This window comes from Nelumbo nucifera, chromosome 7 (genome assembly GCF_055504915.1).
Source record: "Nelumbo nucifera cultivar China Antique chromosome 7, China Antique-T2T, whole genome shotgun sequence".
Classification (NCBI taxonomy): domain Eukaryota; kingdom Viridiplantae; phylum Streptophyta; class Magnoliopsida; order Proteales; family Nelumbonaceae; genus Nelumbo; species Nelumbo nucifera.
In genome coordinates this window covers 15,169,366-15,183,900 of record NC_142655.1, presented here as the reverse complement: position 1 = coordinate 15,183,900, position 14,535 = coordinate 15,169,366, and the positions used below count along the sequence as shown (strand labels likewise).

Genomic DNA, 14,535 nt, shown 5'->3' with positions numbered 1-14,535 from the left:
TTTAGTGAAGCTAGTTCCTCAATATGTGCATGGGCCGATAAAATAGTTTCAACTGGGTTAAAGTCTTTATTTTCTATTGCCTTCTTGCATCTACTTAACTCTGTTAATGGTACCTAGAATTCTCTGTTCATCCATTCAAATTTGGAGCCCATTACCGCTTGTCAGATTCTTAGTATTGAGCTTCCTGCTAATGCACAATTACTACAAGATCGAGTGATATGGAAATTTACGCCACATGGCCGTTTTACTTGTGCATTTACTTATAAGATTCTTAGGGATGAAATAGCTGAAACTTCTTCAAGTCATATAGCTTGCAGTGGCATCTCTTGTAAAGACTTTTGGAACCTTAAAGAAATAACTCCTCGAATTCAAGTTTTCATATGGCGTTGTCTTAAAGGAATTTTACTTAGCCAAAATCTCTAATAAAACTGACAGATATTGTCCTTTGTGTCTGTGGGAGAGGATGTAGATCATGTATTCATCCATTACCAAGCTGTAAGACCAGTTTGGTTTGGATCTTGCTTAGTGCGCACGGAGGAAAAACCAGATTGGATGTCTTTTTGGTGGGAACAAAGTAGAGATAATCCAACGGATGGTCTTGGTGTTTTCAGTAAATTTACTATAATCCTCTGGTGAAATAGGTAGTTTAAAATTAATATGCATGCTTCCTTGGTGAAATCTACCTTCATTGGTAATTGGTAATGAATAAAACTATAAACTCTCACGGAAATTGCGCTTATGAGCTATTTGAGCTTCTGAAGGGTTAGATACTTGCCCGTGGATTTTCTATTATTGTAATGTATAAAACTATAAATATAGGACTACGGAGTAGCTAGTAGCCATAAATCCTATAGTATGAATAGAAACTTTTCCTTAGGTTTTGTTATTATTATTTTTGTTTTACAAAAGAATAATTGTGGATGTGAATTGTTTCGCCTCTGTTCAAGGAAAATGTCATACACCAATTGATTTGCAGTAAATATGAAAAAAAAATGGTTATTTCTGTCCAAGAAACAATTATAGAAATCTTGTCAAAGCATTTCTATAGATATATAGGGGCGTTTGAGGTCCGGTTTCTAATATCGTTTGGGCCATTTTATTGGGTTTAACCCAATTAGAAAGCCCAAATAATTAGATACTTGTATAAATAACAAATATAATTCAAATATCAAATTACAAACCAAATCAGACCTAACTGCCAATTTCAGTTAAGTTGGTCCAGTTTGGTGGTTTGAGACATATAATGATCACCTTACATATTGTGTGACTTTTAATCTAATCATATTTATATCTTTCCACCATATCCATGCGTATTCAAAGCGTATTGTAATACATATTTATTTTCATGATTTTTTTAGTAGGGATTCGTTTATATGATTACGGATACAATACATGACACAAATATTTTGCAACTTACTGTGAATCCACAAATATTTTGAACACTGGGTACCATAATGTTTTCATAGTCTCTTTACAATTGATTTCTGAATTGATTCATATTTCTCTCAACTTTTAAGTACCCTTTTAGATCCATGCCATATATATTAATTGCGTATTAGACTTTTAAGGCTGTGTTTGGTTTGAAGGTAAAAGTAGGAAAAGGAAGCGAAATATAGGAAAACCTTTACAAACCTTGTATAGGTTTCCCTATGTTTCTCTTTCTTTCCCTACCTTTTCCTTCAAAGTTCAAACCAAACATAGCCTAAGAGACATGCAATGCTATATGTAATCCATGAACTACATTATATATATTAGGAGCCGAGAGACTTATTCTATTAATCGAGAAGAACATTCAGGGAAAAATACAGGAGAGGAAAAGAGAGGGGGAGTCTATATCTTTACTGTCCCCTCTTGATGCCTGAAGGAATTAGATTTTTTTTCCTTATAATCTCTATCTCTTTCGCTATTTCATGAGGAAGTCCATCTGCAAATACCACAACAGAGAACATAATTTACATCTAAATGTAGGTACGAGATTACAAATGATATGATATACACCTAACAAAGTATTGAAGCTATAATAATGGTGGAGGTTTCCTTATATATCATTGATAGAAAGTACTGAATTTATGGTTAGATGGATGAAATCAAACCATGGACGGTGAGTTTTAAGGGAATCTGGGGAAAAAGAGGAGAAAATTATGATAGAAGGCTCATTCGCCCATGGTAGGAATCAAATAGTGTCATCAAAAAATATGATAAGAGAGAGATGACAGAGAGAAGGAGAAAATTTAAAGTTAGAGTGAAATTAAATAAAGAAAGCATGGTTAAGAATGATTATAATTACCTCGCTTTGGAATTACACCCTTGGACAAAAGTTTTAGCGCTCGTTTCGTTTTATTAGATTGAGATGGTCCTACAAAACAAACATCAGAAAATTAAGATCAAAACATACACAAAATAAAGAAAGCATATAATAATTTTGTTGAAGTCCAGGATTTGAATTCTATCTGGTATGATCGTTTATATACTTAAATTTTGTCTTTTATCTTAGGCTTTACTTCGATTTATATATTTGTTCGTGATGTGTAATATTAGAGCTAATTTTAGTTCATTTTATTTCTAATACATAATATGTTGATGAATTTTACTTAATTTATTAATGCTATTCAATATCTGATTGCAATTCAAATTAGATTTCAAACTGATATAAATTTGAAGGATATATAAGATTTGTACTATTTTGTATGTATTTATATTTGTACGTACTACTCTTTCCAAACTGAGCCTTGGGCTATATATATATATATATATTTTTTTTTTTTTTGAGAAAGGTAAGGTATGATACTATGATTTATTGAAAAAGGAGAAAAAAAGGGCCACATCCGTACCCATGAGACACTACTGTTGGGTATTGAGAAATGAAAACACCTTTTGAAAGAGAGTCCGTGGATAAGAGATCTGAGCGAGTCCGGATCTCCTATTCACGAGAATTCTGCCCACATTTATCACAGCCAGACATGGAGAACATCTCATCCTCTACATAGTATTATGCAGGGGGAGATGTTTCCAATTCATGGTGGGTAGTGTATTGTGGGTAGGCATGGGCAGGAGATCCGGAGTCGATCTGAACTCATATGAATTTGCAAAAAAAAAAAAACGTATGACAATTTTTTCGGTCTACCACTATTCCTAGTTTTATATATATATAATTGAAGGGGCTAGAAGCAAAGTTCAAAATATCGATATGCTCAATATGCCGGTAGAGGGGCGTATCGGGCCATATCAACACTTTCTTTTTTTATTTTTTGAACCCTGATACACCCCTTATAGGGACACATCGGAGAACTCCCAAAACAATACATATCAACCGATACGGGCCGATACATATCGATACTTTGAACCTTGACTAGAAAAACTAGGGACAGACCAAAAAGGGCATATACATATTGAAGCACTGAGAACTGATTTATGATCTCAGTTTTTAAAAAATAGTTATTACTTTGTGCAAAATAAAACCTCAGGCTGATAAGCATTAAAACTTAATTTGGTTTAGGTATGAGAATGTATCAGTTCTACGTATCCATCCCACGACTCCAGATAACCGAAACCAACAATTAATCGTTAATGGCCTTTTATATATATTATTTCACTGTATTGAACAAGGGGAATACAGTGAAATATTAATTAATCCATATAGTTGCAACGATGATATATATAATATATACATAGTATATGATTCATAAGCTTAGATAATATATGGCAAAATGATACAAAGTGAAAGTTATTAATTCACCTTCATGATCATCATTCAAAATGTCGACGCGGTGGCCAACACAACCTACGACACATTGTTCAGCGCAATTGCTCCATTTAGATCTGCTCCATTCGTAAAACTCATAAGCTACCTTGCAATCTTTATAGCAGTTCGACAGGCAATTTTTTGCTTCACAACTTTCTATCATTGCTACAATTAACATGCACACCATTGTCGACACTATCACTCTCCTTGTTAGTTCCATTTCTCTCTCCCTTTCTCTCTTTTTCCTTCCTTCTCTTTTCCTTTCTCTCTCTATCTCTCGAAGAGGGAGAGTCAGAGATAGATATTTATGTATATGAGATAGGATACTATTTTGGATATATTTACTAAATACGACACAATTTAACAGGATGATTTGGTCAACTTAACCTCATAATTTTTAGGAGTACTTTGCTGTTTTATTTAGTTCTCTCTATTTTATTCGGTATATCTACTACAAATAAGATAGGGTGCAATTTGGGTTGGTTCAATTAACATTTTTTGGATGGTCTCCGGGTCAGGTCCATCCAAATTTTGACAAAATCTCAACCCCAATCTAGGTCTGTCAATGAACTGGATATTGATCCAATCCAATCCAATATCTATTAATTAGGTCCAATCCAATCTAATAAATAATTTGATCTATTAATAAGTCTGGACTGATCCAATTCAATATATCTTATTGGACTGTCCAACACATTCAAATTGATTTTGGTTCTGATGGAGTTTAATCCAAACCATTGGCACCCTACCCCTAACCTGTCAAAGTTTCACCACTAGCTACAAATCAACGTGTATAATGGGCTACAAAACCTAGTGTAGACTAAACACGTACGCCAACTTCTGGTAATTTAATAACCAAATGGATTGATGACATTGAATCTGGGTAAAGCAATGGGATCTGGGTAAGGTTCAAGTGATTTTGTATTTAATGCTAATTATCCGAACCTGATCTGAATTCCATCTGAATACAATGATAAGGTTTTGATTCCAATCTTCATCAAATTTGGATCTCGGTATTTCCAATTTCATCCATTTGCAGCCCTGGATTTAGGGAAAGGAATTTGAGTTCCGGAATTGCAGTTTAAATTCACGCCAGATTATACAAAGTGAAAAAGAATTATTAAGAGGAGTTATAAGGGCCCATTCCATTTTTGATAAATTGTTCACATGCTGGCGAAATCAAATGACAAAGAAAACTGTCTAGTTATTTTAAAATTGTGCAGAAATCTATATTTAACAAGTAAGGTCCCGTTTGATTTTCAGGAATAAGGGTCTGGAATCAGAATTGGAATGGATCACTCCGATTTCAACTGTTTGGGTGGAATCAGAACTCTATTCCCATTTCCCATTTGAGGGAATGAACATCCCCCATCCCTTGGGAATGAAATCCCATTCCAGCTCCCATTTTCGATTCATGGCTGAACCAAACAGATTATGGGAATATAGATCATTCTGATTCCAATTCTAAAGGATTTGAATTCCCACTGTGAATCAAATGGACCCTAATGAAATCATTAGAAGGGATGGTACAGAAATCTGATAATAGAATATCAAAATCAGCTTTCATGTAATTTCATTATTGTGAAATCAATCAGAAGTACATGTAACAAGTAAGAACTACATTGATGTTATAACTGCTAATTCTCAACTCTATCTCTAGTCATGGTTGGCTTAGCTTGCACTTCTTTGCTTCAGTTTTCAACCTCTGCTTTCTCTCTCCCTTTTGGATGCGAAGAAGCATCCCTCAAATGTGAAGAAGCATCCAGTTATTGGACCGTTTGACCCAGTAACTGGACCCCTGACTGGTTCAATCTCCAGGTCGGTTTTAAAAACCATGCTTTAAACAGCTTTTTTGTCTTTAGGGTTTATTTCTCCATTTCAAAATACCTTTATTCATGCAAGTCACTAATAACACCATTATTGTTAATTAGATCATTTGATTCAAATTCAAATATAAATTAAATCTAATTTGGATATACCTATATCTGGTTCTGTTGAATTCGTTTACAGTCCTAACATCTATTACTCAATCAAAACGACACTTAGATTAACAAAAGAAAAAAAACAGAAATTACACTTACATTTTTTAAGGAGTTGCAACTTGTGGTACAGGAGTACACGTACGTTAAAAATATCAATACACCCTGATACATATCAGTGGACGGGGTGTAATGGTGCTTTAAACATTTTACCTTTAATTTTCATTTTTTTTTTCCAAAATTCCATACGACCATATTATCTTACTAGTAATTAAGCACATAGGTTGCACATGAGAGAATTTTCTTCATATTAATTACTTGAATTTTAGATATATCATAGTCAATATAGAAATGGAAAATCAACAAAAGTAACAACAAGATTAAAAATAAACTTAAATATTTGTTAATCAATTATTACATCATGGGTTTTTTTCGTAAAGTTGGATCATTGATCCACCATTTAGATAAGAAAATAGCGTTGCTTTTGGATTAGTTTTAAATTAGGGAAAATTATAGTCAAAGCCGGCTATACATTTAAAATTAGGCTACAAGTTGGTCCATAAACCAACATAATTCTAACAACTGACTCTTCATTTTAAATTATAAAAACTTTCGCCATATCACCAGAGGCTTATGTGGTTGTTGCCAACATGAGACTCTTAATCCATGTTAAACACAACAAAAGCTTATACTGAAATTACCCTATAATGTTGGGTGATTGGAAAATAAAAAAAAAAGGTTTTTAGTATCTCTCTCTCTCTCTCTCTCAATCTCCCTCACACCATCTCACTCACAGTCGTCTTTTTTCGCTCAACCACTATGTGATTTGAAAATAAATAAAAATAGTTTTTGGTTTCTGTATTTACGTTCTCTATATGAATTTCTCTCATTATCTCTCTCTTTCTACCTATCGTTCTCCCTCAATGTCTCTCATTCTTCCTTAATTTTTATTGTTCTCCTTCAGTTTCTCTCCCGCTTCCTCTCTTTCATTTATTTTATTTTCTTACAAACTTATATGATATTAATCAAATCATATAAAAGAACATGTGACTAACTTGGTATGGTTAAAAAATTATTACACTAATTTGATAAAAATTCACAAGAAACACTTGGCTATGAAATTTACACAAATTGAAGAATGATAGAATTGAGGGAGAAGGAGATATTGACTAAGTGGGAGAGTGAGAGAGAAGAATGAAAAAGATTGAGGGAGAACAAGAGAGTGAGAGGGGTTTTGATTTGTCTATAGACTGAAGCTGAGAGAGTGGGAGAGAAAGGGAGTGGAAGATTGAGAGATGACTATGAGAGTGAGAGAGAAGGGAGGGAGATTGAGAGACAAAGGGAGTGGGAGAGAAATTGAAAACCTATTTTTGGTGTATGTTTTTTGCTATGTCCAACATGGACTAAAAGTCTCATGTTGGCAACAACAACACAAACCTCCAATGACATGGCGAGGTTTTTATAATTTGAAATGTAGAGCCGGTTGTTAGAGTTTTGTTGGTTTCTAGTCGAACCTGCAATCTAAGTTTGAACGTACAATTGACTTTGATTATAATTTTCCTTCAAATTATATATTTCATTTACATTATATAAAATATTTTTTACTTTTCACACTTAATTTTTGTGTTTATGGTATCATTTGACTCAAACCACTAACCCACAATCAAAAAATATTTTTTTTTTAATTTCTAGGTTGACATTAAATTTTGTATTATATTTCCATCATTGATAAAATTATTTCTTATGTATAAAACTTATTTTGTTTAGTATAATGAATGCACAACATTAGAGATGTACCCAATATTTTATTTTTAATAAATATATAACATTAGATATGTGCCCAAAATTTTCTCTATCTTTTTTTTAAAATTTTTGTGATTCTTTGTATTTTCTATTACTAAAAATTTTATTATTTGACTATGACATCGTTTAATTTCTAGGTAGATTTTGAATTTGATATTCCATTTTTATCATTAATAAAAATACTTCTTACATTTCATAGTTATTTATTTTAAATTTTTATTATTTAATTATGACATTATTTATTAATCCATTTGACCCCAAATGGTCGAATTGCTTGTCCACCACTGGGAGGGAAGAAAATGGTTTTGTTTTCAAATTAGTTTTCAAAATATTGATTTTTATACTATTAAAATTAATATTGTGAATTTAATTATTTTAAAAATTTAATGATGGGAAAATATATCTTAAATATATGATTTAATGAGAGAGAATAGGAAAATATTTTTGTTTCCAATTGGTTTTAAATTTTACATCCCATTTCCATAATTAATAATAACATTTCTTATTTATCATACTTATTATTGTTTAATATGTATGTTAAAAATGTTCTCAATTTTTTTTTTTAAATTTCTATTTTTTTTTCATTTTATTTATTTATAATTTTATTATTTAGTTGTGGCAACATGGACTCTTACACTTTACCCAAAATGATTTAATTTCTTACCACAACCTAGATGAAAACACTATTTTTGCTAGATAGATTTTAAAAGTATAAGCTTTTATGTTATTGAATTTATTAATTTATTAAATATGGATTTAATTAATAGAACTTAATGACCAGAAGAAACAAAAATAATTTAAATATAAGATTCAATGAAGATGAATGTAAGGTAATAACTTAAATGTTGGATTTAATGAGATAGAATTGAATGGATTGAACATCTTTTAAGGGTTTATTGCACACAACGAACAACTTTTTGTCTTGAATATCAATAAAAGATAATATTTTTATAAAATAACTAAAACATGATAAATTATTTTGAAAAATATCAACGAAAGACAATGGCACTATTCATTGTCTTCCTCTGCCCTTCCTCTTGTGATGGAGGTTGGAATTCCCTTACTGTACCGGTGAAGGATTATCGAAACACAAACACGGTTGTCCCCACTGTGCCACGAACACCTTAAATCTAACGGCCGATATTTATGATTCGCATTTGTTTTCTGATGCGTGCTACATGAAATCGCTACTGTTTTACAATGCATTACCTGTTTGACTGTCTCTGACCATTGCAGCGCCACGACTGTTCATTTCTCGTGGGAGAATTTTCCACCAAAACTCTTTTGAAACGCCTGAAATTCTCTCTCTCTCTCTCTCGTTTAATAAAGAAAGGTCTGAGACAAAAGCATCCGGTCCGTGAAACCAGTACCAGGACGGCAGGACGTTGTACTCTTCTTCTTTCCCCCTCTCCGTTTGGTTTGGCTACGAGCAATTGTGGAAACTCTGCGAATGATCTTGAGTATTCAGGCACTGTAGGTGGGTGTTCGGGCTTGGGTTTCTTTTGAAGTTTTTTCATGTGGGTGTTCGGGCTCTGAAGACCTAAATTTCTCTAGAAGCAAGAGATGGGGAAGTTCTTATATGCTTGAATCCTTGGAAACTTGACAGGAGGTTTGGATGAATACAGACGTGGTTCCGCTCCCAGAGTGTATAGTTGATTCCAGGGTTCCAGCTGCGGTTGGCTCCGATGATGTGGTCGGTTCCGCTGACAAGGTTCAGGATGAATACAGACGCAGAAGTTTTCCTCCGTTAACGAAACCTCGAGCCGAGCACAGCCCCGGCCCTCTTTACATCACGTTTTTCTACCAACGGCTCTCGACGATTCTTGTTAACATTGCGAGCAAAAGTTTGAAGCTCAAACGGGTCAGATCGTTTAACTGGTCGAGGGTGCTGTACATCAATGAGGAACACATGTGATTACATTGTTTTGGACGGCTCCGCGGTTGGCTCCGATTTAGTTGTAAGGTTCAGGTTCAAATGAATACAGACGCAGAGAAAGCGATGAAAAGTGACATTGCCCTTTCTTCATATTTTTCAAAACAAAAAAAGCTATCTTATTTTTGTTATTTTATAAAAATATTATCTTTTATTTATATTCAATCAAAAAGTTGCCCTTATCCGCTAGAGCCCCTGTTTTTAAATTATTTCTTTTTAATTCATTTAATATTAAGAACCAATTATTCTATTTATTTTCATTTTTTTAATAATTTAAATATAAAGAGATAAATTTTATTCCTATAAAATTTTATAAATATTCTTGAAACCATTAAAATAGTATAAATATACTTTATTCATTAAATAATAATATTTCTCAAAACTCTCTTTAAACAGTAGGTGTATGTGAGTCTCCCCATATTGAGTATATCATGCCAATTGACGGGTACCCAGTTGATGTTCTGGGTGAATTGTCCCAGTTGTGGTGTGGTTTCAAATCTCGCTAGTAAGAAAATTGATTTTTACTCTTTACTAAAGAGAGTGACAACCCTATGGGTGTGTGAGACAGTGATTAATACAAAAAAAAAAAAAAAATTGAGCATATTATATCAAAATTTTAAACCTTGAGTGAAACACAAGTAACGTATACACAGTTTGAATAAATGAGTAGTGTTTTAAGAAAAACGCATTGAAAGGGACATATAGTATGGGAGCCCATATTGAGCGTATCATGGGTATGATGATGCTCTAAATGGTACCATTATTGCATGGAAATTTCATATGGATATATTAACAGAGTATGCTTCCTTTTTCAACATGTCTTGATACTCTTATTTATACATGATTTATTAATTATTGATTTGTAGACAAGGATCTCATTCCTCTATGTTTAATAAAGACATGTATGCTTGCCAAATGATCCATGAATTACTCTTTAAAATGAATTATGAAAGTTTTAAATAGGCTAAAATTATTGAACAAATTATATATTAATTGAGAGAGACTTTATTATATTTCATTACAGTAATTGATGAGAAGAGGATAAAGGGAAAGATACAAGAGAGAAAAAGAGAGAGGAGTAACAAAGAAATCGAGGAGCTGTCTTAGTGTGTCTTGGTGATGTTTGGAGGAATTAGATTTTCATTCTTTATTATCTCTATCTCTTGCGCTATTTCTTGAGGAAGTCCATCTGCAAATAACACAGCAAAAGAGAGAATTAAAGTTTGTTTATATAGAAATTTAGGTATGGGATTGCAATTGATAATATCCATCTAACAAAGAATTAAAATTATAATGGTGGAGATTTACTTATCTTAATTTGATACAAAGTACTGATCGAATTTATGGTTAGATGGATGGAGCCAAAGGAAAATTAAGCTAAAAAGTAGTGAATTCTAAGGGAATCTGGGGAGAAGTGAAGGGTAAAGAATGTGGAGAAAAAAAACTCCTTTTAACTTCTCTTATGGGTATGGGCCTATGGGGGACACTAGATAATAATCTAGTGACTGTGATCGGAGCACTCCATGATGGCTTCTGTGTTGGAGAGAAGTGGGTAGGGGTGTCAATTGGATTGGATTTGGTTCAATCCAATCCAGTCTAATGTGAATCCATTATAAATGGATCAGGTCCAATCCAATCCAATAAATGTTTTGAACTAATTTGGATCGGTCCAATTCAATGTTTGGACCGTCCAATTAATTCAAATTCATTTTGATTTAGATTGGTTTCAACCTAAATATAGTCCATCGATACATATATTCTTATCTTATATTAAGGGATCAGATATTGGCTTAATCCAACCCAAGCCAATATAAATTTGTTACGGATGGACCAGGTCCAATCCAACCTAATAAATATTTTAGATTAGATTGGTCCAATCTAATATGTCCTTTTGATCTGTCCAATTCGTCCAAATTATTTTTAAACTGAACGGGGTCCAATCCAGAACTGGTCCATTAACACCCTTAGAAGTGGGTATGATGCACCCTTTAATTTAGTGGTATGTACCTTCAAATAGATGCTAGAGGGATTGAATTTTCACAATTCACACAACTAAAGGAATGTAATTGTGTGACATACCATAGCAACATGAGGGCAGATTTTCAAGTTTATCAAATCTTCTTTTTGAATTATTATCTTCCTTGAGATAGAGATGACATAATTCGGGGAGTAAGAGTAATATCTCATCCATTTTTTAATTTCTTTTTTTTTCTTCCCCACTCCAAATTAAAGGATCTGGTGTAACTTGGGTCGGGTGGAAAGCTAGCTTGCTTGACATAATTCGGGGTTCACAGGTAAGACCGAAAAGTTAGATACGGATACGGAAGAGTGGTCAAGTTAGATAAAGAACAAAAATTGGATCGGATACGAAACCGTTTTGGGGACTGATTCCTGGGTCAAACGGTTCGATCATCTGGTTTGAACAAATGACCTGTTCTAACTTAAAAAATTAAAAAAATAAATAAAATAAAAGATGGACAAAAACCATTGTCCAGATCGTGGATCGACAATTTGATCACGCAGGTCAGCAGGTTACTGACTAAATCAACGACTTTTGGCCAAAAGTGGTTTTAGGTCCATTACCTGATCTGTTCCCAGGTAAACCGGTCTGACTGTCCTGTCCGGTCCAGTTTTCAAAACCATGATTCTAAAAATTTTATACTACACCAGACGTGCTTCGTGGCTGAGCCCATTCAAATTTTGTTGAATTAGATCCCCAACTTAAAGCATAGGTGAAGGCAATATTAGACTTGAACATCGATGGTTTTTTGCGTTACATGGGTACTAGTAGTGTAAGAACACAGACGTATGCATTTGTACGAGTACTTACACATATGTGATATATGATATTTGGGTTTAAATGTTATGATGTAGATAGAGTTCAAGACAAGTATGTGCTTTATATAATATAAGTATTTTTTTAGTCGATCTAAGGCTGCATAGAACATTCTTTATTTAATTTTAAAGACTTATCTCCTTTTTATAGTTAAAATACCTTTATGAACTCTGAGTTATGAACTGTAAAAAGAAAATAAATCCTTAAAATAAGGAATACCAAATGAAACCTAAATGAACGTGGTCTGCATTTTCCCATTTTCTCTAAGAGACTCATTCACACACGAGTCAAAGTATGGGTAAAGTGTCTTCCCCCTCTACGAGGTTAAAAAATATGATGACAAAGAGAAAAATAAAAAGGTACTTAGAGATTCAAACTAGTGTATATGGTCAAGAATGATTACCTTCATTTGGAATGTAACCCTTCGACAAACTGTATAACGCTTCTTTTGTTTTTTCGGATGAAGATGGGACTGCAATTCAAACATTAGAACATTAAGATCAACACGTAAACAAATTAAATGAAGCATATAGCAATTTTGCTTGATAACTCATAAGGCTCAGTTCGGAAGGAGTATAAATACAAATTTGTGGAATACAAAACATTATATTTTATATTATTTTGTATGTATTTACACTATACATATTTTTATTTGTACATCTTCCAAACTGTGCCTAACTTACAGGCCAAGAGTCTGCAATAAATATTCTATTCATAACACCCAAATTACAAAATCCTCTTTAATTTTTTCATATATACACCATAACAAGTTTTTCCGCAGTCCATGTCAATGTCGATGTAGGCAAACAATGTTGGGCTATTAATAACATATAGTATATATGTTAATCAATTTTATTAGTTTAATTAAGTTGTTAATGCTATTCAAAATGTTTTTTGCAATAGATCTGAATTGAGATTGGAATATGATATATATATAAATAAAAAAGGATAAGATTTGATTTGGATCCAATTAGTAAAATATAAAAATTGGACCTAAGTTCTAGACGTAAACAATGTTGCATTAGTGTATAATGGTGATAAGTTTGTGTATTATGAAAGGACAAGTATTTCATGCTTTATGAATTTGCAGAACTTTTTGAAAATAAACACTTAGGGCTTATGAAAAAGAAATTTTCTTTTCGGGTTCTGGAGATCGATGAAAAAAAAGTATGAATAGGGCTGATAATTTGACCATGGATATGTTACTGAAGACACTAGAATGGTGAAAAGGAATTCTTGTAGCCAGTTAGGGGTGTCAACGGACTGGTTTTGGGTTAGGTTTTAAATCAATTTGAACGGATCAATTCAGTCCAAATTTAATGGTACAAAGTATTTGTTAGATTGGTCCAACATTGGATTGGGTCAGATTATATCAATAATTTTCAATCCTTTGATAGAAAGTAAGATTGGTCAAGTTGGGAGAAGGCTTGGATTAAGGTTTTAAATACCGATACAGGCCAATATGCCGGTAGGGCGTATCGGCCTGTTGGTGCTTTTTTGTTTATGTTTTATTTATTTATTTTAAAACCGGTTCAGAGGGGTCAGTTTAAGTCCCAACTACCCTCTGAACCATGGTCTGACTCGATACAATCTCTATAGGGGCATATTGAGAAGATCCCGGCATGACCGTATCGATACTTTAAACCTTGACTTGGATGATGTAATACATACATGAATATGTATATACATGTATAGATAAATATTTTATGGCAAAATGAAGTGAGCTCACCTTTAGAAAGATCAAAATTGTTACGAATGCAACTAATGGTGCATTGTAGAGCGCATTTGCTCCACAAAATGTAGCTCCAGTCGTACAACTCATATGCTATGTTGCAAGCTCTGTAGCAGTTCGACAGGCAGTGTTCTGCCTCCGAATTGTCTAGCATTGATACCACAATTACCATGCACAACACTGTCGACACCAAAACTCTCCTTGACATTTCCATCTCTCTCTCCCTTTATCACTCTCTCTGTCTCTCACAAAGTAAAGTTGTGAGATACAGATAGTTATATATGAGATAGAATTCTATTTTGGATCTGTTTTCAAAATAAAGCTGAATTTGTCAGTCATTTTTTAAGGAATTATCAGTATTATTTCTCTATTTTTAGTTTCTCCTTTTGGACAGTACACATGGTTTGTTGTCATTTTATCAAGCTCCACAACCCATGAATAAGAATTGTGTAGAAATAGCAAATGTTCTGGGGCATTTATATTTGGATCCGTTACGTTACAAACAAAGCC

General features: G+C 33.1%; 2 protein-coding genes across 2 annotated transcripts; both read right to left on the bottom strand.

The window, feature by feature from the left end:
- Positions 1-1,729: 1,729 nt before the first annotated feature.
- LOC148790205 (uncharacterized) lies at positions 1,730-4,020 on the bottom strand. The gene is made up of 3 exons (XM_088892158.1): positions 3,737-4,020; positions 2,288-2,356; positions 1,730-1,924 (listed from the first exon to the last, which is right to left on the bottom strand). Exons 1-3 carry the CDS (start codon positions 3,960-3,962, stop codon positions 1,839-1,841), a joined length of 381 nt encoding a protein of 126 aa, XP_088748284.1. The 5' UTR covers positions 3,963-4,020; the 3' UTR covers positions 1,730-1,838.
- A 6,407-nt stretch (positions 4,021-10,427) lies between these two features.
- Positions 10,428-14,272, bottom strand: LOC148790204 (uncharacterized). Its single transcript, XM_088892202.1, has 3 exons — positions 14,023-14,272; positions 12,697-12,765; positions 10,428-10,646 (listed from the first exon to the last, which is right to left on the bottom strand). The coding sequence occupies exons 1-3, from the start codon at positions 14,237-14,239 to the stop codon at positions 10,561-10,563; spliced, it is 372 nt and encodes a 123-aa protein (XP_088748328.1). The 5' UTR covers positions 14,240-14,272; the 3' UTR covers positions 10,428-10,560.
- Between the last annotated feature and the right edge of the window lie 263 nt (positions 14,273-14,535).